Source organism: Callorhinchus milii, unplaced genomic scaffold (assembly GCF_018977255.1).
Source record: "Callorhinchus milii isolate IMCB2004 unplaced genomic scaffold, IMCB_Cmil_1.0 Scaffold8, whole genome shotgun sequence".
Classification (NCBI taxonomy): Eukaryota; Metazoa; Chordata; class Chondrichthyes; order Chimaeriformes; family Callorhinchidae; genus Callorhinchus; species Callorhinchus milii.
The window spans coordinates 11118647-11144024 of NW_024704749.1; the positions used below are offsets into that span (position 1 = coordinate 11118647).

General features: G+C 48.3%; 1 protein-coding gene across 1 annotated transcript in view; it reads left to right on the top strand.

The window, feature by feature from the left end:
• LOC103184081 (unconventional myosin-XVIIIb) overlaps positions 1-10627 on the top strand; it is a 44686-nt gene extending 34059 nt beyond the window's left edge. The window contains 9 exon segments of the mRNA XM_042337518.1: positions 683-766; positions 1927-1939; positions 1942-2063; positions 2327-2512; positions 3939-4075; positions 4570-4611; positions 7337-7507; positions 8859-8936; positions 9834-10627. Coding sequence (XP_042193452.1) covers positions 683-766; positions 1927-1939; positions 1942-2063; positions 2327-2512; positions 3939-4075; positions 4570-4611; positions 7337-7507; positions 8859-8936; positions 9834-10563 — 1563 coding nt within the window. The 3' untranslated portion in view covers positions 10564-10627.
• Positions 10628-25378: the final 14751 nt, after the last annotated feature.

Genomic DNA, 25378 nt, shown 5'->3' on the forward strand with positions numbered 1-25378 from the left:
AGAGGCCAGTCGCCCCCCCGCCACCCCCCACCCCCCTATCTCAATCCATCTACTCTCCCATCCCATTGGAGAGATCTCTCCACTTCCCACATTCCAAAGCTGTTCTGAGGCCGAGTGCGTTCAATCCTTCTCCTAGTAACTACAGCAATAACAGCTTGCATTTATATAGCGTAGCGCCCTCAAGTACAGTCCGAGTTTGCTGTACCTCGCCTTGTGATAGTCCCCATGTGGTCGGTGAACGTCATGGTGTATGTGGACCAGCCGTGTACCGGAAGCACGTCAAGCTTCTGACTTTGGGTGCTGACTAGCCGACACTTATATAGCGCTCTGGATAGTGCTTAACAGCGGTGGAGTTTGTCGAGTCGGGTTGAGAGGTGAGGTGAGGGGGGTGGATTGGGGGTTGGGGGTTGGGGGGCGGGAGGGTTGAGAGGTGGTGAGAGGGGAGGATTGGGAAGGACAATGGGCAGCTATAATTGGAAACCAAACAAATGACAGTAATTGACGTTCGCCCAGAGGGCGGGAAGTTAATGTGTGAATCTCTGAAACCGAACGAGAGATGAACTGATAAACTTTGGTTAGAAATAGCTCTGCTGTGTTCTGCCCTGGTTATTCTGGGGTCTGACATCTCACTCTCTCTCTCTCTGTTTTGCAAAAAAAAAAATACACTTCATCCGTCTCTCAGTCTTCCAATGACATCGCCCAGATCCGAGACTTCCAGGAACGCTTGCACGAAGCCGCGAAAGATAAGCAACAGTTTCAGGAAAAGGTGAGAGATAACCTGCTAATTCCATACAGACCTGTCTGCTCCCTCCGCTCAGTGGGCTCTGGCCTGATCCCTATCCCCGGCCCTGCCTGTCCCACCATCGGCAGTCAGGCCTTCAGCCGCTCTGCCCCCACCCTTTGGAACTCCATCCACAGCCCCTTCGCCTCAGCCCCTCCATTGCCTCTTTCAAGGCCCATCTCAAGACCCTCATCTTCCCCAAACCTTCTCTGCTGCAGGTAAACAGTGCCAACTGTTCAGCTCCTTCCACCACATGGTAATAATCTCCAGACACAGTTTAGCAGGCAACTGATGAGCCATTAATTAATTAGTGTGCATACGGACAGGCGGGAGTGTGAACGAACGAGATTTAAAACTGTCTTCCCGACAGAGAGAATGGATGTGGGAGTTCAGGAAGAATTTGCACATTAAGGAAAGGTGCGTTTTAAGGATCGGAGTCTGGGAGTCGGGAATTCTCAGGCTGACGGTTTGACCGGATGGTTAATGTGGCTCGCTTCAGTGAACCTTGGACAATTTTCGGGATCGAGAGGTCCCAAGTTCGAGAGGTAAAGAGAGAGAGATAGAAAGAGAGAGCGGCGCTGGGCTTGTAAGGATGTTTTATGTTCCAAGCAATTTTCATAACCTTATTGTTACCGACTCCCTTCTCTTTCCAAACAGCTCCGTGGGATCTTTAGCATCGGCCTGAACAGGGCACGGATGGGGAGTGAGGTTTAACGTCTCAACCCTGGCTTAACTTGTCACTACCACTTAGGTCACCCTGCTGTTAATATCCCGGATGGATTTAGTTGTGTATAAATTTCATGTACAAATAAATAATAATAATTTGGTCACTTCAGTCCACGACTGTTTGTGGGGACGCTGCTCTGTGCAATTGACTGCCGTGTTTTGCCTGTAAAATATACAGTCAATTCACTTTATAGTATAATAGTAATGTGTGTGATAAGGCGCTATATTAAATGCAAGGACTATTATTATATGCCTAATTCCTGATAACTCATCACTGAGCCCTTTTCCCTCAGAGTGACTAGTTATCAGGAGTTTACTGTATAAAGGGATGTGCAAGAGACTCTCTCTCTATGCGCTGTGATCAAGCTCTCAGCTCAGTGTTAACATTGATTCTTCTGTGTGTCCTGTCAAACCCACAGCTGCAGATTGCCCAGAGCAGATAGAGTACATGGAGCACTCCATGGTGGAGCGTGGGATTGTCAGCAGGCAGGAAGCCATCATCTGTGACCTGGAGAACAAAATGGAGTTTCAGAGAGGACAACTCAAGAGATTTGAGGTAGGCACGCCAGCCTTTCACACACGTTCTCCACTTCTGAGGTTCTTTTCCTTCAAGCGGTGAAGCTAGGAATGGAAATTTGGGTGGCCACCAACTTATGGTGGTCGCATGCCTTGTTCTCTCACTTTCTCTCTTACTCTCTCTCTCTCTCTCATTCTTTTTCTCTTGTTCTCTGTCTCTCTCTTTTTCTCTCTCTGATTCTATCTCTCTGTCTTCTCTCTCATTCTTGTTCTCACTCTCTCTCTCTCTCCGCTCCGGTGCAGACTCTCGTCTTACGGTTGCGTGACAGTGTGATGAAGATGGGTGAGGAGCTGGAGGAGGCGGCAGAGGCTGAGGCCAGGGAGAAGGAGATCTCCGGCCACTGGAAGCTGAGGATGGAGGAAATGAAGGTAGAGATGGACGATCTGGCAGAGAGGGAGCTGGAGGCTTCGCGACGGCGGCTGGAGCTGGTGAGGACATACACCTCCAACATAAATCATTCATTCGACCAAAGCCCCAACTATAATAATGATGATAAGAATAATAATCTTTGCATTTAATACAGCGCCTTATCACATCTTTCAGACATCTCAAAGCCCTTCATAGAATATACTGTGACAGTTGGTGGATTGAGGTTTAGCTGGTCAGACTCCAGCTGTTACCCCAACGCAAACTCTGGGCTCCCCCCAAGCCTTGGCTCTTGTCAACCTGTGTCTAATACTTCCTGGAATTAGGTAAGCAAGTCCCTCCAGGGAGACAGAGAGAGAGAGAGAGGAGAGAGAGAGAGAGAAAGAGCGCATTCCATTCCAACAATCTCTCTCAGGGATTTCCATGTGTAGAAAGTGGGATGCGTGGAATTCTCAGTTTGGTTTGGAGACTCTTAAGCAACGGTGATGGGTTAGACACCCGGCTGACCAGAAAAAAACACCTCCCGTGCTGAGCAGAAAGCTAGGAGGCATTTGCTAACTCAGGGCTGTGTAAGTCTCAGAAATAGAAAAAAAAAGGACATTTCAACAGGAGCTCGACTTTCTCAGCTCGGAGTCGGTTCTGTTCACGCACAACCACAGGGGCAGCCGTTGATAAGTGCACGGCGTTTAATTAGCTCCATGGGAGATGTAATTATCCCTCTCTTTTTTCCCCTGTGTAATTTTGTTCACCTTGTAATCCTGGTGTGAGAAGCCGCGGGTTGCAGGTCTGAACAGAGCTTTCACTGTATGATATATAATGGAATAAGAGAAGAGAAAGCTTCGGAGTTCTTGATCTCCAGGGAGATAGTTTATTCATCAAGTCCAAATAGGATTCATTCCCTCTCCAAAAAAACAGACTGTCGCCAAGGGTCATAGGAGTCCTGTAGCTCAGTGGTAGAGCACTCGACTCGCAAGCGAGAGAACCTGGGTTTGATTCCCGGTTGATCGAAACCTTAGGCAAGTTTCCTCACTCCACACACACGCCTCTGTTTACCAGCAGTGAGTAGGTCGATTGGCGGATCACTTTCCGGGGGTAATAATCCCTTAAAAAAAATGTGGTCACTCAATCCACGGCTGTTTGTTGGGACACTGCCGTCTGCAATTGGCTGCAGTGTTTCCCTCATTAAAATATACGGTCAATCTACTTTGCAGTATATACTGTGAAGCCCTTTGAGACATCTCAATATGATAAGGCGCTGTTTCAAACGCAGGGATTACTATTATAATATCCCAGACATGGTTGGTGACACTTTTATGGAGCGATATCTTCGGGTCTCTCTGTTTGACCTGTTAGCACCAGTGGCTAAAGGTTCTGAATGCTTCATCGCTTCCGTCTCTCCATTAAAGGGATACAGTTAAGGAGACTCTTGTCTGTATGTGAAGGTGGGGGGTGACCCCTGTGTCTGAGCGCTGTTTGTGTGATTGGTAGGAAGCTCAAGTGGAATGTCTGGTGACGGTCAAGGAGACTTTACAAGCGGATCTGGAGACATCAATCAAACGGATCGCAGACTTCCAGGCGGTCCTGGAGGAGGAATCCAGTGATGACAGCGACACCGAAACTGAGAGGTAAGGGCTTTAGGCAATGGGCGGCCCCAGCTCCTGCCACTGGCTCCATCGGTGAAGCCGTTGAATAATGGGAAACTGAGACGTACAGAGCGGTTACAGTACACACAGCGGGAGGAGGATGTCCCAATGTGCTCAACAATCCTGGCTTGGCACCCGAGCTGGGGGTGGGAGCTGAGGGTCAGGATGTGGGGTGGGGGGGTTAGGGGACGATGGCTGAAAGTGCCACCTCCAATGGTGGAGCGGAGGGGGCGAGAGACGAGCAGGAGGCCGCGAGTGGGTAATGGTTTGGGGAGTAAGCAGGTCAGAGAGGCAGGGAGGGGCCAGGGCATGAAGGGATTAGTAGCTGAGTGGGTGAGTGGGTGAGAGGATCTGAAATCGTCAGCAGAAACCAGAAAGACTTCTGTGAGCCTGACGTAGTAGGAATGGATGCCGGTTGGGTGTGCGTTGGGGCAATGCTGTGCTTGTGACAGACTCTTCTCTTCCTTCCTTCCCAGCACACAGCTGCCTCCCAGAGCTGGCTCCGCTATAAGGGACAGGTAAGAAGGTGCCGGTCGTTGGCCTTTGCCTTTGCCTGTTGCAGTGTTGCGTGTGAAGCTCAGCAGGAGCTGTCCGAGTTTACAGTGCCCTGTCAAACCCCCTCCCGCACACGCAACCACCATCATTGGCAAACCCAGCCCAACCCCAGCTGAACCCGGCCCGCAAGGCTAAGGAATAATAATTAATAATAATTCTTGCTCGTTGCTCCAGAGTCTTATCACGTGGGAAGGACGTCTCAAATAAAGTGACTGCGTATTTTGTAGCTCAATTGCACGCGTGGAGTGAGTGAGTGATCAATTTTATCTGGGGGATTGTTAGCCAGGATATTGTGAGAGAGAAACTCCCTTCTCTTTTCAACAAGCGCCGCAACATCTGTAACATGAACGGGCAGACGGGACCTCAGTTTAACGCCTCATCTTATTTAGTCTCATCATTATGGAGTCCCATAGCAAACGTGAGGACCTGGGTGGCCGGATGTGGCCCCCGGGCCACTAGTTGCACCATCCTGGCCCTGGACTATGAGCTTAGAATCCCATCGTGGGGTTTGAGCTCACAAGCTTCCGATTCAGGGGCAATATGGTAACCAGCGGAGCCGAGCTGACACCTAAATCACAATGCAGTACTCCCCCCGTGTGTGTCTGCCTCTATACATAATTAAGCGCCTTATTAATATTGCACGAAGTCTGTATGAATATGAAATATTGTTTTATTCAGCATTACTCATACTTAAACAATGGCTGTAATAATAGCTCCTCAGACTTAAGTTGACAAACTTGTGCTCTTGTGCCAATGACATTGCATTGTGTGTTCAGGCCATTTATAATATATTTCTTGTTGTTTTTTGGGGGACCTTCATATCTTCACAGTCAGTTATTCCCTGTTTAATCTTAATACAAGTCTGTAGCAATTGTCAGTCTAACTTTGAGTATCAACTGCTGGTGTCATAGATGCTAATATTTGGCTCAGTTGGTAGCGCTCTCGCCTGAGTCATTGTCAGAGGCGCCGTTCTTTGAGTGAGACGTTAAACCAAGGTCCCATCTGCCTGTTCGGATGTCAAGGACCCTATTGGAAAAGAGAGGGAAGTTTCTCTCTCTCTCTCTCTCTCTCTCTCTATCTCTCGCTCAGTGTCCTGGCCGACAATCCCCCAGATAAAATCGCCTGTTCACTTCACGGCTGTTTGTGGGGACGCCGCTGTGCGCAAATTGTCTGCCGTCCTCGCCCACAAAAACACACCGTCACTACTTACTCCATGTAGTAAACGCAGTGGAGATGTCACAGGCTGTGTGAACGGCAGGGATTAATATTAACGTGATGAATTGGTGACACGCAATCCATTTCAGTCAGTTACTGGAAGAAATCCCTGGCTTGGATATCTTAATTAAGAAATCCATTAAGAAATACCGAATAATTGACCCCATTATCCCGTTAGTCAAAGGTATGAGGCACCGAAGCTAGTAACAGAGATGTTATCGCGGCATTGAGGGAATGCTGAGAGGATACAATGGGAGCTCGAGCCAGCAGCACAGATGTCTAAGAAGTTGACAGGGACATTCGAGGTGATAGATCATTCTTCACACACCCACTCGTGTTTCTCTGAGAAACAGAGTAACGCACAGAGCAGGCCTGTTCCCTGCCTAACTCGTGATTGGAGTGGTTAGAGCACTCGCCTCACAAGCGAGAGGACCCGGATTCGATTCCCAGGCGGGGCGAAACCTTTAAGCTATAAGTTTCAGATATAATTGCCCTCTGCCCTGCTGTCAGGATGGGAGGGTGGGGTGGAGGGGCATTATATTTAGATTTGAAAACCCACCCAGTAGACTTGCAATACCCCAGGGAGAGCCAGAGCGAGAGTGAACGCAAGACAACCATTGCTAAGGCCAGCCAACACTTCACAGCTAACACTAGCTGGTTGAACAGATGCTAAACATTTACTTATTTAATACAAGATCATCTGGGCAAGGCTTCAAAGTGATGGAGTATTCCCAGCGCTCCTGCTCTGAGCAATCAACCCCCTCCCCTCTCCCAAATCAATGGACTCCACATTGCCCATGTCTGTATTACACATTAACCCAGTGGTGTCAGTGGAAGGGATCTATCTCTCTATCCTTTAATCATATTAACCCACCGCGGCGCCTTTCAAATCAGGATTACGCCTCAAAGCGCTTCGCAGCATTTACAAGAGAGCATAGCAACTGCGTGCGTGTGTGTGTGTGTGTGTGTGTAGGAGAACGAAGCAGACAATTTGCGCCCGGCGATGTCCAACAAACAGCCGTGAAGCGAGTGGCCAATCTTGTCAGTACCCTGCGAGCACCAGCCTAGACTGTGAGCTCATTCACTCAATTCAATTTCCTTCGGATGATGAGTCAGATCAGATAATAGCGGAGAAAGAGAAAAGTCTAAAGATTAATATTCTTCTGCAAATACACATCCCCAGAGAACTCAAGTTACAGATTAGCTAATGAGAAAATGACTAGTTATTGGCAGTCCAGCAGTACACACGGGTATAATAGTATAATATTACTAACCCTCTCTCTCTCTCTCTTTCTCTCTCTTCATTCTCTCAGACTCCGCCACTATAAAGCGCCCTGGGATGCTATATGAATGCAAGTTGTAGTTGTTGTCTCTCTCTCTCTCTCTCCGCTCTCTCTCTATATCTGCTCTCTCTTTCTAACTCTCTCCCCCTCTTTTTCTCTCTCTCTCTCTCTCTCTCTCTCTCTCACACAGTGACTCCCAGTCCAGCGCAGGATCCTATGTGAGCTGTGAGCCAGGCTCTGGCGCGGGTTCAGTGTCACTGACGAGCCGCTCTGTGGGTCGCAGGTCACCATTCGGAGGCAGTGTGACTGGGAGCCTATCCAGGCCATCCACAGCTGACAACACCAGCCTTCACAGCTCCAGGTAGGCACTGACTCAATCCCTTTGATCCTCGCCAGCAAGCCCTCACACAGCAGGGATCTCCTCAGATCCAAGTACAGCTTCTGCTACACTGACCTTTATCACAGGAATCATCACCCGGCCGACACAACACTCGTCTCCAGCGACACAAGGGCATCACACGAGGCTACGAGACACAGTCAGTCAAACAGTAACTCGGTCTTACCTTCCTTTCCCTCCCAGCTCAAAGTTAATTCATTCCACCCAATGTCTCCAAACCCCCTTCACCGTAAAATGCCAAATAATAAAAAATAAAAAATGCCTTGCAATTGAAATAGGGCTTATAATGTCCAGAGTCTCCAAGCTCCTCGCAGAGTTTATATGAATAATAATGATAATCCTTGCATTTCATACAACGCCTTATCACGTCATTGAGACAGTTCAGAACGCTTCACAGGATATACTGTAAAGTGGAGTGTTTTGTGGGTGAAATGCAGCAGCCAATTGTGCACAGCAGTGTCCCACATACAGTCATGGAATGAATGACCAAACCTTAATCGGTTGCAAGGTGAGAACTCTAACCACTACGATACAGGACTCCATAATTCTGTGACATTTTGAACATCAAGACTGAGGCTGAGACGAGATAGAATTTCGGTTCTCGGGCAGTGAGAGTGTGAGGCCAACACAGAACAGTGAACATTACTTCTTTTGGGGGGTCAGCCGGGTGTCTGACACACACGGAAACCCATCACCGTGACCAGCCGGGTGTCCAACACACACGGAAACCCATCACCGTGATCAGCCGGGTGTCCAACACACACGGAAACCCATCACCGTGATCAGCCGGGTGTCCAACACACACGGAAACCCATCACCGTGATCAGCCGGGTGTCCAACACACACGGAAACCCATCACCATTGCTTAAGAGTCTCCAAACCAAGCTGAGAATTTCACCTACACATAGAAATCCCAGAGATAGATTGTTGGAATGGAATGCGCTCTCTTTTTCTCTCACTCTCTCTGGAAGGACACATCCTGCTTACCTAATTCTGGAGGGCATTAGGGGCAGGTTGGCAAGAGCCAAGGCTTAGGGGGGAGCCCAGAGTGTGCGTTGGGGGTAACTGCTGGAGTCTAAGCAGCTAAAACCGCACAGCTTGTTATTGATTACTGCAGCACTGAATAAAACAAGCATCTGAGCTGTTAGAGACTGGCGAGAGACGGGTGCTGGCTTGTGAGATTGCTCACATCCCACCTGCACGCGGGGGAGATAAGAGCAATGTACAGATGTTAGGTGTTTAGTGTCTCAGACCTCCCATCAGTGGGGCAGTGTGAGGCACGAATACTCTCTCTGTTTGTGCTCATTCATTCCAGGCACGTACGCCTTCAGACAGACTCCCTGAATTTAGCAGAAAGCTCATCTCCCCTCGGACTAAATTTTACATGCTCTCAGTGAGTAATGTTTGAAATAGAAGTGGTGTGATTTTTCTTACTCTCTCTCTCGCTCTCTCTCTCTTTCCCCCCCATCCCTCCCTCCCTTCTCCTTTTCCTCCAAGCACGACAATTCTGCATTCCTCTTTTCAGCTTGTAGCTCGTGACCCTGAACTGCGTAGGAATAAAATACTATTAATTATAATAATAATACTCCTTGCCTTTGACACAACGCCTTAATCCTAATCCTTGCATTTGATATAGCGCTTTTCACGTCGGGAGGACGTCCCAAAGCGCTTCACAGAACACACTGTAAAGTGAAGTGACTGTATATTTGTGGGCGAACGCGGCAGCCAATTGCGCACAGCAATGTCCCACAAACAGTCGTGGATTGAAAATGACCGATTTATTATTGTTTTGGTTTTTGGAGGTATCATTATTAGGCTCTGTGTGGAGTAAGGAAACTTGCCCAAGGTTTCGCCCTCTGCCTGGAATTGAACTCAGGTCTCTCACTTGCAAAGCGAGTGCTCTAACCACTGAGCTACAGGACTCCACACAGGCCTTACCACGTTATCATCGAGACGTCTCAAAGCGCTTCACAGAACGTACTGTGAAGTGGAGTGACTGCGTAGTTTGTTGGGCGAAACCCGGCAGCCAATTGCGCACACAGCACCTCAATTAGATCGCTCCTCAACCTCAAGGGAGGACAAGCCACGTTTATGCAAACTGCTCTCGTAATTTAACCCTGTTAAGCCATTCTGGTGAAGCTGTGCTACATCCCCTACCAGGGACAGTCTACCTTTCTTGAGGTGAGGTTCCCAAAACTGGATGCAGTACTCCAGACAGGCTCTGACCAAGGCTCCTCGCTACTTGGAGGTGTGTTGGTGGTTCATTACTCGACCTCTGTCTCCCCCTCAGGTACCTCAGAGACAGCAAGCAGCACGCGGAGAGCAGGCCTGGCTCTGCACTGAGCCTCAGCCTCAGAAGCCGAGAGTTGGCGAAGGGCGGCGTCCAGGGGAGCAAAGACTCCTCGTCGGCCTGGTCCAGAACCTCGCCTCCGCGAGAGGATAAGTCCCCGAGCTCCTCCTACGCCCTGTCGGAATTCCTGGAGGAACTGAGGAGGAAGCGGGTGGCGGAGAGTGAGCCGGGCGGAATCCGCAGGGATGAGGGCTCCTTGCGGCCCATTTACCAGACGGTGGGTCTCTCCTCCCTCGGGAAGCGCTTGGCCGGCAAGGACACGGATGAGAACTCGCTGGTGGGACTCGAGACCCGGAGTCTGTCGGAGGGCGGAGGGCAGCTGAAAGCAGGGCTGGTGCGCTCCGCCAGTCTCAGGTCACTCCCGATCAGCTCCGAAGTTGGGGAGCCGACGGGGACGATGAGGCGGAACCGATTCGGATCATTGGAGACGCTGGCAGAACCTTCCAGGTCATCTTCAGGTCTCGGTCTAGCTCCCAGCCTTCCCACCAGGGACATCAGGGGCTCGGTCTCCACCAGGATGAATCCCCCAGAAGGTGGCTTGATAACCCCCTGGAGGAAGATATCGATGAGGTTCTCAGTCAGCCCATCGTCATCAGGAGCCAACGTTTCAGCGACCTCCCCGGCGAGGAGGGGTCAGCGGAGAAGACCCCCTGGAAGGTCCCTAGCCTGAGCTATGAGAGGAGGAAGGAGTCCGATGTCGACATCCTTCCCGCCATCCGCAGACCCTTGGGCAGGGAGGGGGCAGGCAGAGGTGGATGCCCCGAGGGTCCCGGAGGCCGGGGCCCCCCAGGAGCCGGCCCTCGACACTCGGCCGGGACGGAGGAACGCGAGTTCTTCGGCAACGCCTCCGACTCCTCTTCGTCTTCGGGCTCCACCACGTCGTACAGGAGCGCGGACAGCATCAAGAACCGGCCGGCCAGGAACCCCGGCTCCCAGCTCCCGGGAACGGGGAAGAGCCGGGGGGAGGGAGACTCAGACTCGCAGCCCACTGACGTGAACAGTGTGATGCTGAAGTACTTGAGGAAGCCCGACATGGATTGAGGGTAAGAGTCAACCAGGGCAAAGGCCGTCTCATCTGTCGGGGGAATTACTCTGGATGGATTTACTTGGGCACGAGGGGAGAGCCAAGCCTTGCTGACCTTTGTTCTTCCTTTGTAGTGTCTTCTCGTTCCAAACTCTACAAAGTATTTGCACCTGGATAATGCGGAGAAGGATTTGCGGGCAGAGGCAGGAATAACCAAGCATCAAGCTGGGACAAAGAACCTCTCTCCATCCCTCCACCCACCCCCATTCCCCCTCATCCTTCCCTCTTCCCATTCCCTCCCCCTCTCCCCCAAAAGCCCCTTCATCCACAGAAGCAGGAAGGACGTGGGAGGACACAGCGGGTGTTTTTTCTTTGCTCCCTGGCCCGTTCGCTGAATTTAACGCAACGTGTGATATCGTTTCAAAGAAGGAGGGAAAATATAGAGGTTGTTTGAATAAAGGAATTGAAATGTAAAATGAGAAAGCGCTGTAAGTACTTGAATCCACTCCTGAGTGTGCTGGTGACCCACGAGAGCACGGAAAATTATCTTGAAGGAATCGTTCGATGTAACGCAGGATCTGTCCCCTCCAGGGAGAGAGAGAGAGAGAGAGTGAGAGAGAGAGAGAGAGAGCGCATTCCATTCCAACAATCTATCTGCGGGATTTCCAGGTGGAGGTGGGAGGCCTGGAATTCTCAGCTCGGTTTGGAGACTCTTAAGCAACGGTGATGGGTTTCCGGCTGACCAAAAAAAGTTTCAATGGCATAGTTACCTTGAATGTCGCCCATTTGGCCCAGCTAGTCCATGCCGGTGTTCATATCCCCCCACCCATCCTATTCCCCTCCCCCTTGTTATACGCTAGAAAATACATCTACTTGTTGTTCTAATAATAATTCTTGCATTTGATACAGCGCCTTATCACGTGGTTGAGACGTTTCAAAGCGCTTCACAGAATATACTGTAAAATGTAGTGACTGTATTTTTGCAGGCGAACGTAGCAGCCAATTTGCGCCCAGCAAAGTCCCACAAACAGCCATGGAGTGAGCGGCCCAACTTTATTTGGCAGATTGTTGACTGGGAAACTGGGGAGAGAGAAACTCGCTTTTCTTTTCAGTTAGTGCCGCGGAAGCTTTAGCGTCCACCTGAACAGGGCACAGGCGGGGAGTGAGGATTAACATCCCATCCGAAAGACGGGGTGTCCGACAATACAACACCCGCCCCCCCAGCGCTGCACTGGAGGGTAACCTTAGACTATGCGATTCCACATCCCGACCTGGGGGCTCGAACCCACAACCTTCGGACTCAGAGGTGAGAGCGCTGCCGACTGAGCCGGGCAGAGACTCTTAAATACGTCAATGTTTTTGACTTCAGCCGCACTTTCTGGCAGTGAAGCTGCACGTTCTCGCCACCCTCTGCGCAAAGAAGTTTCTCCTAAGCTCTCTGATTAGATCTTCCACTGGCTATCGCTTAGAAATTAATTTTGTAGACATATGTTTCACGGCGCAATTAAATTATTCATGAAATTCCAATTTAGATTTCCCCGTCCCTCTCCAAGGGAGGGTACACATTGCTTTTATCGTAGCCAGCCTCGCTCATCTGAAACTCAGTCCCATCCATTTGGGGAGTGTTCTCAAGTCACGCGTAACAGAATCATTTTGCTTGCGTTTGATACAGCACCTCTCGCAGCCCGGCGATGGGTTTCCGCACGTATCAGACACCTGGAAAACCCATCACGTTGTTGAGACGCCTCAAAGCGCTTCACAGCGTTTTACTGTAAAGTGCAGTGTATTTTCCAGGCAAACGTGGCGGCCAATTTGCTCACGGCGACAAACAGCCACAAAGTGAACGTTGGCCAGGACACCGGGAGAGAGAAACTTCCTTCTCTCTTCAAATATCGCCGCAAGATCTTTAACGTCCAATCTTAACAGTTTATCTAGAGGTAAGTAGGAACCCGGTTGTTAGTCGATTGATGGATCACTTTCCGGGCCACTGCTGTGCGCAATTTCGCCCACAAAATACGCAGTTAATTCACTTTACAGTGTATTTTGTGAAGCGCTTTGAGACGTCTCAATGACATGATAAGGAGGTGCCGTATCAAATGCAAAGATTATGATTATATGATTAAAAGAACCTTCAGTGTCTTTTATATTAAAAAAAATCCATATTTGCTCCAAAGACAGTGTTGTTCACCCCCGAGCTCATCAGGAGCAGCTCATGGTGGCTGCTCAGGGTGGCAGCAGACATGGGATTAAGCATTGTAGTTAACAAATTGCTTCAGACAGGAATGGTTCTCAATGCAGCTAAACCCACACCGGTTTGTGGATTGGCACAGATGTTTATTCCAAAGACTTGACAGAGAATCCGATCTTACTGCAGGCAGCATGTCCTGAATAAATTATTCATCACAGACAAGCCGATAAATCTCAGTCTGGAGCTTTTAAATATTCACTCCGACAATGTTCCCACACTGGGGCCGCGTTTCATTTTCGAAAGACGCAATTTTTAGATTATATCCGAATGATCATCATAATCCGTGTGTTTGATACCGCGCCTTTCACGTCGGGAGGACGTCTCAAAGCGCTTTGCAGGATTTACTCTGCGTTTTAGAATATTACAGCACAGAACGGAGGCCATTCGGCCCATCGTGCCTGTGCCGGCTGTTTGAAGGAGCTACCCAACCAGTCTCCACTCCCCCGCTCTTTCCCCAAAGCCCTGCGAACTTTTCCTTTACAAGTACATATCCAATTCCCTTTCGAAAGCTACTATCGAATCTGCTTCCACCACCCTCACAGGCAGAGTGTTCCAGATCGTATCAATGCTGCGTTTAAAAAAAAAAATCTCTCCTCGACTCCCCTGTGGTTCTTTTGCCAATTATCTTAAATCTGTGTCCTCTGGTTCCCGACACATCCGCCAGTGGGAACAGTTTCTCCCTGCTCCTTCCATCAAAACTCTTGTTTGCGGGATATTGCTGTGGGGCTCAAAATGCAGTCACTACACTTCGCAGCAAAGCATCGCGCTTCGAGGCATCCTCCCGGCGTGAAAAGGCTTCAGATGCGACATGAGATAAAAGAAGCCTGCAGGAAATCAATAGAACATTACGTGTCCCATTATTGTCGCTGATCTGTTTCATTAATGTCTCCATTCTTTCAGTGGGACTGAAATTGCAATGTTCTCTAAAGTTTTTCACCACTTATGTCTGTACTCACCCTAACCAGCTTCAAACCCGTTTTTTTTTTAACCTAACTGCTTTTTCCAGCGAATTTATAAAGGAGTTATAATTACAATAATAATAATAATAACAACAATAATCCCTGCATCTGATACAGCGCCTTATCACTTCTTCGAGACGTCTCAAAGCGCTTCACAGAATATACTGTGAAGAGGAGTGACTGTGTATATTTGTGGGCAAAATGCGGGCAGCCAATTGCGCCCGGCAGCGTCCCCACAAACAGCCGTGGATTGAGTGACCAATTTATTATTATTTGTTTATTTAATTACTTATTCGGGAAGGGATTATTATCTCCAGAAAAATTCCTCCCCGGCCGGCCATGGGTGTTGCGCTTTGCCACCGGTCCCTGACCCCGTTAATGATATTCCTGCCTGGCCAGCGCCACGGGAGCTAATTACTAGGAATGGCTCCTGTCTAAAACTCGGAGGCTCTGGTCTCCACAAAAGCTCTGACAGGCAATTAGACAACAGACCGAGATTGGTGGTGAACAGGGGCCGTTTCATCAATCTGGAGGTCATTAGTGCTGGGTCAGGCCGTCAATTAGAGGCCAGTAAATCAGAGACACCAGTGCTTCCGTATCCGGTTGGCATCTCGTAGAGTAGCGGTTGGCACACGCTCCTCGCAAACAAACCTGGATTACATGGAGTCCTGCAGCTCACTGGTTAGAGCCGTTGCCTCACAAGCAACGGCGCCTGGGTTTGATTCCCGGTCGGGGTGAACCCGTTTCCTTACTCCACACGCCACAAAATGCGCAGTCACTGCACTTTACCGTGTATCCTGTGAAGCGCTTTGAGACGTCTCGAAGACGTGATAAGGCGCTGTGTCAAATGCGAGTATTATTATTATGCCTCGTCTGTGGGGCAGTCTGTGTTACCTTGGATCTCCCCCAGTACCAATCTCAACACCCCCCCTCCTCCCCCCTTCGGCAGTACATGGTTCATCTCGCTCAGTAATCAAAGCTGACTGTGGCATATGCTGAACCTCTGCTCTGAGCAGATCTGGCAACGCATTCCTGTGAGACCCCGCCAGCCATGCATCCAGCTTGCAATGCAGGCGTGACTGTCAGCCTGTGAGACAGAGGGAGGGGGTGAAGAGTTAACCCAAAACTCTGCCGCCTGTATACGCACCCGCACTAAACTCCATCCCCAACATCCCACCGGCCCTCGCCAGGCTCCACTGGCTCCCCATCACCGAACAGATCGATTTCAAGATCCTCACACTCGTCTACAAATCCCTTCACCCTCTGGCACCTCCCTCCCTACCTCTCCGACCCGCTTACTCCCCAACCCAAAACTCTCCCTCAATCCCTCCGCCTTGCAGATAAAATCAGGCACTCCGTGGCTGTTTGTGAGACATTGCTGTGTGCAAATTGGCTGCCGCATTCGCCTACAAAACACACACTTTAGAAATCCCATGAAGTGCTTTGTGATGTCCTGTCATGTATTACAAGGTGCAATATTAAATGCGAGGATTATAATTAATAATATTTCCCGTATAGAAACAGTGTGAAGCGACGGCCCCTTTAAATAAAACCTCAAGCGCGAGTTATACGGATCTCAATTTAGCAGAGAACCACATGCTTGTTACATATCTATCTTATATTAAATGTTTATATTAAATTGTAAAATGACACACTCGGCAGAGTGAGAAATACCAGAGTGAGAGATCATCTCTCCGTGCAGTTAAACCCTGTCACTGACACCGCTTGTAATTTCTTTATAAGTGCGTCTCAGTGCATAATAAAATGACCAACTTGCCATAATTGAGTCTGGAGTGTGCAACCTCATTAGCTGTGAAACTAACAATAATACCATCACTTGGCACAGAGCAAGGCACAGGGGAGGCGTGGGTGGGGTGACGGAACCTCATTAAATCATAAGCATATGAAAATAGCACACTCCAGAACACTCAAAACAGGCTCGCTCCCCCCCCCGCCCCCCAACCACCCACCCACCCCCTTGGAAAACAACATGCATTTGTTTATTTTTTAACGCAATGATTTCATATTCTTCTTTTTAATATAAATATTCATAAGAGCAAATCGAGTCCATGGTTATCACTTTCATCCGCTTTTCGTCTCGATGCAACACACAGCCACCACACTTTCTACATAATAATAATAATAATAAACCTTGCGTTTGATGCAGCGCCTTATCATGTCATTGAGACGTCTCAAAGCGCTTCACAGGATATATTGCAAAGTGGATTGGCCGTATGTTTGGGAGACGAAAAGCGACAGCCAATGGCGCACAGCAGTGTCCCACAAACAGTTGTGGATTGAGTAGCCAATTTTTTTTGAGGGATTATTACCCCAGAAAGCGATCCGTCAATCAACTAACAACCGGGTTCCTACTCACTGCTGATAAACAGAGGCGAGTGTGTGTGTGTGTGTGTGTGTGGAGTAAGGAAACTTGCCTAAGGTTTCGCCCTGACCCGCCCGGGAATCGAACCCGGGTCCTCTCGCTCGCGAGGTGAGGGCTCTAACCCCTGAGCTCCTCCATATAAACACAGAAATTGGAGGCTCAGAAACACGAAAAGAGACAAGTGTGCGTGTGTGAGAGAGTCGGTTTCTTATCTTAAGATCCGAACGGTTCAAGTACTCAATTCAGCTAAGATCTGTCTCCACCTTAACATGACTTCTCCCGTCACCTAATAAATGTTTGAAATCGCACAGCTCCCATCGTGGGCTAAACAAAATCCCATTAGGAGCTGCAGTACGTCACTCTGAAAGTTCTGCAGCCTTATTTGCCTCAGGCAGTTTCATTAATCTGCCTTCTCTCGGTCCTAGTTACAACCCAGCGTGTCTGTGCTGGTGCTCGCTCCCCCACCCCACCACTGGGGCTCTCTACTCTAACCCCGACCCACTACCCACCGCCTCCGCTCGACTTGCTCCGGCCTCCCCTCCCTCGTCTCTCGTGCCCTGCGTTCCACCATCGGTGGCCACACTTGCAGCCGCTACACCCTGAAACTCTCGTCACTCTCTCCCTCAATCCCTCCACCTGGCCCCCTTCATTCCCCATCCTCAGTTCGCACTTGGAAGACCATCCTCTCCTTGTGATTTTGGTCCCCTCCCCCAGCTCGACGTTGTGTGCTTCGCTAATGGCAAGCGCTTTGAGATGCCGTGTAAAGGCAAGTTGTTGTTGTTGACAGATCCCTAAGTCGGCTGTGTTTGCCTTTGCTGCTGAGAGGAAAAACCTTTCCTGCCTCCGTGCCGACAATCAGTTCCCGCCCGAGTAATGGGAGCAGACGGGCCTTTGTATGTAAGCTGTCAAGGTGCAAATTGGGTTTGATGGGACAGAGTCAACATAAAAGACAGGCATTTTGATAGGGAGTGACTGTGTGTTACAGGCTAGAGTAAACAAGGGTGCTGCAGGGACACAATTGGTACAAAGTCAACAGTGGGGATTTAAGTGTGCAGCCGGAGACTTCAAAGCAATCGTTGCGCATGAAAATAATAATAATAATCCTTGCATTTGATATAGCGCTTTTCACGTCGGGAGGACGTCCCAAAGCGCTTCACAGGACACACTGTAAAGTGAATTGACTGTATATTTGTGGGCGAACGCGGCAGCCAATTGCGCACAGAGCGTCCTGCAAAATAAGACACTCAATTCACATCACACCAGTCGTTGCCAGTGACCTGTATCTGATGATACCACGCAGGTTTCAGTCAGTGGGAAGCCAGGAAAGTGGGGCACTGTTCGACCACAGGCTAGTTAGCCCTTCACTGTTTATTGGAACGAATAGACTATTTAGGCTCTCAAAGGCTAAAAATTGAACCGTTTTGTTACTCGCCCATTGGAAAAATAGCCTCAGGTTTACAAAGTTAGATTAAATGGAACATGTAGGATTCTACAAAATGCAGTGATGTAATGTTAACACAATATAGGCGGTCAGTCATGGCAATAATAATCCTCGCATTTGATACAGCTCCTTATCACGTCGTTGAGACGTCTCAAAGCGCTTCACAGAATAATTGTAAAGTGAATTGACTGTATATTTTGTGGGTCTAAAAATAATAAATAAATAAATGGGTCACTCAATCCACGACTGTGGGACGCTGCTGTGTGTAACTGGCTGCCGCATTTCGCCCACAAAATACAGTCACTCCACTTTACAGTGTATCCTGTGCAGCGCTTTGAGACGTCTCGAAGACGTGATAAGGCGCTGTATCAAATGCAGGGATTATTATTATTTATTATTATTCGCAAGCTATTTGGAGGAGCCGCATACAGGCAGACAAGACCTATCACAGAGGTAGCGGGTTGTGTGGCTGTCAGATATTCACCAGCGATTAGACAGTTACACTTGACATTGTGGAGTCCTGTAGCTCAGTGGTTAGAGCACTCGCTTTGCAAGCGAGAGACCTGAGTTCAATTCCAGGCAGTGGGCGAAACCTTGGGCAAGTTTCCTTACTCCACACAGAGCCTAATAATAATCCCTCCAAAACCCAAAACAATAATAAATTGGTCACTTTCAATCTACGACTGTTTGATTGAAAGTGACCAATTTATTACACAAAATACGCCCACAAAATACACAGTCAATTCGCTTTTCAGTATATCCTGTGAAGCGCTTAGAGACGTCTCGAAGACGCGATAAGGAGCTATATCAAATGCAAGGATTATTATTATTATTTATTAAGGGCTGTTGTTATTTTACTTGTATCTAATACACTTTAACGCTGACAATTCAAATGGTCGATGAGCTTTTATTCAGGGCAAATAGGAGGTTTCGACTCGACTTTACAGCCCTGTCAAAGGCTTACATCAATGAGACCCACAATTAAGCTGCCATGTGCACTTGGCTGCTGACTACACAGCCCAGAACAAGCCATGGCAAACCTCCCAGGTCATAGCTTTACCCAGCAACACGCGCATAAAGAGGAAGCCAATACTCCAAATAGGCCCCTCACGCCTCGCTGGGAGACACAGATTAAAACCCACTTTGTATCTGAAAGGCCTATTGATCGGCCAGGGTTTCCTCCAAAGCCTTTTGGGCTGTCGGCCGCTCTTGAACACTTACACCAAAGCTAGTATTTGGGCCGGGCACTTGCTATTTAATTCATTGACTTTCCAAACCGGGTTCCTGTGCGTTGGCCGTGATTTGAGTTGTTCGCGTACGCACGCTCTCACCGTCGAGTAATGCGATACGTTTCTACTGTGTGGTCAGCCCGGCTCAGTCACCAGGGCTCTCGCCTCACAGACAAAAACGGTCATTCGTTTCGTGGCGTCGCTGCTTGCAATTTGACTCAGACACCTCTCAACTGACAGAGATACCAGAATGATACGAGGATTGTAGAGGGTATCACATTGAACCTGACCTCTCCCCACCCGACTGCTGCAGACACACACAACCAGTAAGAGGCCAAGGGACACGGAGCAGGAATCCTGCCTGGTTTTCCCCTCCCCAACCCAAGGGAGGGCTGGGGACTGATATTTCCTGCTACAAGCCCCAGCTAAGACCCGTAAACTCAAACAACAACAACTTGCACTTATATAGTGCCCTCCACAAAGGGTAGCGTCTCAGAGCGCTTAAACCATCAACCTCCCCGTCTGCCAATTGGTGCTCTGCCCACTACACCATCTGGGGCTGACTCCCTTTATACCCTCTCAATCCCTGGCTTCTCTACCACAACAACAACAACTATCATTCACACGGCGCCTTTCACGTCAGGAGAACCCCCCCCAAGGCGCTGGACAGTCAGGGATTTGGACCCGAGCTGGGGGTTGGGATCAGGAGGGCTGGAGGGCAGGGAGAGTGGGGGTAGGAGAGTGACCGAAGGTGCAGTCGAATAGAATGGTCTTGAGATGGGCCTTGAAGGAGAGGGGGTGAGGCGCAGGGACTGTGGGATGGAGTTCCAAAGATCGAAAGGGTGGGGACAGAATGGCTGAAGGCCCAACAATGAGTCCTAGTGTACTGGCCTCAGCGCTCAGTATCCTGGCAACCCTGTTCCAGTTAAAATCATATTTTATTCAAAATACATCCTTTACAACATTTCTTTACGATTTTGCCAAAATCAGATTTATAAAATACAACTCGTGCAAAGAAACCTAAGCGTTGTTTGGTTGGTAACTGAATGGCAACTGAATGGGTGGTGTACGACTTATAAAGGCAATCGATTATACGACTGATCAAGACTTATGCGAGTTTGACTGTTTACACACTGCTCCGCACAAGCTGAAGCTAACTGAGCAACAGTGTGGAAGCGACACAGCCTAACACTGGGGCAAATGAAGAGGGNTTTTTACGCTGCTCACTTCTGTGCAACCCATCTGCCTTGTTTCTATTGGACCTCATCAATCACTGTGGACCCAGGATTGGGCTCTGTTCCTCCCCACCCCGGGGGGATCACGTGAGCCCATGGAGCTGAACGGTTGGCTGCGTCTGGGTGTTACTGCCTGGTAAGTAGGTCAGAATGTGCTGCTTAAACTTTGAATGTCTCAAAGCGCTTCACAGGGTTTTACCTTGAAGTCCACTGTTTTGTCTTGTCTTGTCCAGAACAGTAGAACCAGAGGCCAGGGCCTGCGATTGAAGGGGGTTAAGTAATAATAATACTAATCCTTGTATTTGATATAGCGCCTTATCACGTCTTTGAGACGTTTCAAACACATCAAGAACATATTGGAAAGTGTAAACATATTGACTGTATATTTTGTGGGTGAAACGCGGCAGCCAATTAATTGTGCACAGCAGTGTCCCCACAAACAGCTGTGGATTGAGTCTCCAAATTTTTTTTCTCTGGAGGGATTATTACCAGCGGAAAGTGATCCGCCAATCGACTAACAACCAGGTTCCTACTTTACTGCTCGGTAAACAGAGGAGTGTGGAAACTTGCCTAAGTTTTCGCCCCGCCCGGGAACCGAACCCGGGTCCTCTCGCTTGTGAGAGGATAAAATGCGTGCACATATGTAGATTTTAAATGCAGAATATCAAATGTCTTCGCTAAATACTGGGAGAGAATTCGCATGATCTCAGACGCTGTGACCTTGGTGTCTTTCAGAGACACAACAGCTGCTCGGCAGTATGTGAGAGCTCCAGCCTGCTGTTTGGGTGATGGTTCAATGACTGCAGGCAAGGAGATGATTGGAAAAATAGATTGCAAATCTGCAGCCTTCGATTTGTGGCTTTTATAAAGCATCTCCCAGGAAACTCCGGCTCAAGAATCAGTTGCTCCTGCCATTGATTCCAGGCTTCACTCCATCCTTCTGGGAGGGTGTTGTGTGCATGCGTGAATGAGTGCCTGCATGCGTGTGTCCTTCTGTGCGTTGTGTCCGTGCGTGTGCGTGTGCGTGAGCTGAGCTGGCTCCACTGGCTCCAAGTGAACGTGCTTAGCAAGTGAATATCAGAATGGAGTCAACCCTCTGTGATTCTCTCTCAATCTCCCTCTCTCTCTCTCTCTCTCTTGGTAGTCCAGTTCGTGAGCCCGGCAGGTCCTCAGTATTCCAGGGCACCGATGATGACTGACCAGCTCAGCCTGGCTCATTGTCAGGACTTGGAAGAGCAGATCAGTCAATGGGGGGGAGGGAGTCCTCCCAATCAGCTCCTGTTAACCCTGTAGCCAAAGTCCAATGGGAAGGGTAGTCCTAGCAGGAAAGCTGGTCAGATAGCAATATCAATGGCAAACTATGCGGTTTTATTTTGGTTCTTGGTGTCACCCTATCTATCACTGCAGCGCGCAATTGGCTGTTGTGTTTCGCCCGCAAAACACATTCACTGGACTTCACAGTAAATCCCACGAAGCACTTTGAGATGTTGCGTCAAAGTGATAAGGTGTTATATCAATTGCAAGGATTATTCTTATATTACAACATACCTCGTCTCTGCCATTAATTAAATGATTTATAAGGCATAAAGGAACATTTAGTTTGGAACATCGGTTATTTCTGCAATTTAATTGCTTTGAAATGAAGGGATGGGAAAGGTGCATTAGTAATTGGCAGCATTATTGCTAAATTATTTGGAGGCTAATTCTGTCTCAGTCGCTGTGATGGTTAATGCTAGGTTGTGCTGTTTGTCTTTTATCCTTGGGTGTGTACAGCTTATATCACTGACTAGTAATTCAGGCAGCCTTATTGAGTGAAATGGTCTGTACAGTGAACTCACCAATAGAGACACAATCCTAACTATTGAACCAGAAAATTCCCCCATTCACTCCAGTCGGCTGTAAGCAGTTTAGGGCAGAGCAATGAGGCTTATGATAATAATAATAATCCTTGCATTTGATATAGCGCCTTATCAAATCGTTGAGACGTCTCAAAACGCTTCACAGAATATCCTGCAAAGTGAATTAATTGTACATTGTGTGGGCGAAATACGGCAGCCAATTGCGCACACTATTAAGTATAAGGTTTATTATTATTATTAAGTATAAGAATGGCTCTCACTGAGACATTCTGGAGGGGAAGGGAGTGGGGGGATACTATTAACTCAAGCACCACTGGGGTTTAAATCTGTGAACGATGAGAAAATTCCCTTGTGCTCATTCTCAGGCTGACATGTACAGGTAAAATGTGTGAGTACATCATCCGGTTGCTATAGAGTGAAATGACCAGAATTAATTCAATGTGTCATTCTCTAAAGGTCACTGTCACTCCCAATTTTGCCTTACAAACTGTAAATAAATATTTATTTCCAACTCACAGACACCCCCCTCAACCCCACCGCCAAACACACACCCACACCCACGCACACACATCCTCACCACTTTGCTAAGGGAGTGCACAGAGAGCCAGAAGAGATTTTCATCCCATCTACAGAGCTTGAGCCAAACCCAGAGACCCCGGTAGCAGCACTAAGGCTGACTCTCTGCTATTAATTTTTCAAGCGCACGACAGAAATAGAACGAACGATAAAGAATGACTTTTCAAGAAAAAAAAATCCATAAGTCATTCATGACTTTGTTACTCATCGTATGTTGCCACGGTATCTTTACTCGTATCTCAAAAATAGGATTGCCAGAGACGCCAGGAATAATCATGGTTTCCGCCTCCAATTCACTTTTCCCTTTGATTTTTCCTGAATTCTCTGCGCAGCTTGGAAGCTCAGCACCCACTGATCCCCTGACCTGTGTCTCTCGTACAGATATTGTGGATATCTTGGTTTATCATAATACTACTACTAATAATAATAAGCCTTGCATTTGATACAGCGCCTTATCACGTCATTGAGGCACCCTAAAGCGCTTCACAGGATACACTGCAAAGTGAATTGGCTCTATATATTGTGGGCGAATGCAGCAGCCAATTGCACACAGCAGCGTCCCACAAACAGTCGTAATGCATCTTACATACCTCTCTGCAGATTGAGCGACCAATTTTTGGTCAATTTATTCCGTGAAGTGCTTTGAGACGTCTCAAAGACGTGATAAGGCGCTGGGTCAAATGCAAGGGTTATTATTATTATGCAACACTGCAATGCCAGAGTCTATATTCTCCTCTTGTTTTGCTTGCGTTCATTTTCTCCTGTTAATTTTATGCCGAGAGAAAACTGCAATACATCCTCAATCAGTGCTAAGGGACTGTGAAAATAAATCCCTGTGAATTTCTTATAAATAAAACATCAACACGGAAAGTGACTTTCCAAACCGTAACAGTAATGCCCATTATGTCATTAGATTTGCATCTTGATGATTGTAATAATGTGTATTATTGTGGCGTTCTGTAGGGTAGTGGTCAGCGCAAGCAAGAGGGCCTGGGTTCGATTCCCGGGCGGGGGCGAAACCTTAGGCAAGTTTTCGGACGTAATAATCCCTTAAAAATAATGTCACTGCTGTGCACATTTGGCTGCCGCGTTTTGCCCCCAAAGTTCACTTTACAGTATATTCTATGAAGCGCTTTGAGACTTCTCGAAGACACAATAAGGCGCTGTATGAAATGCAAGGATTATTATTATGCTGACGCGAGTGAAGTCAAGTTTGCTTTTCCTATTTCCATGATGGCAAAGGTCTGACTCTCTCAGTCAGTGTCCGAGCTGAGAGTGGGATACATGAATAATCCTATCTCCTGGCACAAAGCCAATAGCTGCCAGTATAACATATTATGTCCTGACCTTGACTATGTTCCAATCCTAGTCATCCTTTTACTGAGTAATGTTAAGAAATTGGATCAGGAATGTATCAGGGCAACAACGTGTCAAAGCATAATAATATTTTTTTGTTCAGCTGAATGTCTGACACACGCAGAAACCCATCACCGTTGCTTAAGAGTCTCCAAACCAAACCGAGAATTCCAGGCCTCCCACCTACACTTGGAGATTCCAGAGATAGATTGTTGGAAGGGAATGCTCTCTCTCTCTCTCTCTCTCTCCCTCCCTCCCTGGAGAGACGCATCCTGCTTACCTAATTCCGCAAAGGATTAGGCGCAGATTGGCAAGAGCCGAGGCTTAGAGACCCCAGAGCGTGCGTTGGGGTAACTGCTAGAGTCTAACCGGCTAAGCCCGCATAGCTTGCCATTGAGAGTGCTGTCTGGCAAGCTTTCCCATAACAATAATAATAATATTGGCTTGAAAGCCAAAGCCAAATCTCCTGTGAGTGAATGTCATGTCACCAGCTGAGATCCCTTTAGAAAAACAGAGCTTGCAAAGAATTCTCTTTAACCCGAATAATCTCGGTCCAAAAAGGTCCAAATTTTATTATAATAATAATCCTTGCACTTGATATAGGACCTGATCAACCTCGTTGAGACGTCTCAAAGCGCTTCACAGAATATACTGTGAAGTGTATATTTTGTGGGCCAAACACGGCAGCCAATTACCCCCGAAAAAGCGATCTGCCAATCGACTATCAACCGGGTTGCTACTTACTGCTGGGCAAACAGAGGCGTGCGGAGGAAGGAAACTTGCCTAAGGTTTCTCCCGCCCGGGAATCGAACCCGGGTCCTCTCGCTTGCCGAACAGCCTTTGTAAATCTGTGTAAATCTGTCCGTCACTGCTCTCTTCTGGCTTCTGTTTGGTACGAACGGCAAAAGGCTTGTGAGATAAGTTGCGAACTGGGCTGGGAGGAGTCTCTGAGCCTGATCGTACGACTGAGCTAAATTAAGATGTTTTAATGCCACAGTCCATTAGCTTAAGAGCGTGTGGGCTCTAACTGCGTGTTAATTCCGCTCCCCTGTGCTCACTGCGTAGGGGCTTCACCTGCTGTTGCCAAGAGGTGGCGCCACTGCTTCCTAATAATAATAATAATAACCCTTTGCATTTGATACGGCGCCTTATCGCACGGTCGAGACGTCACAAAG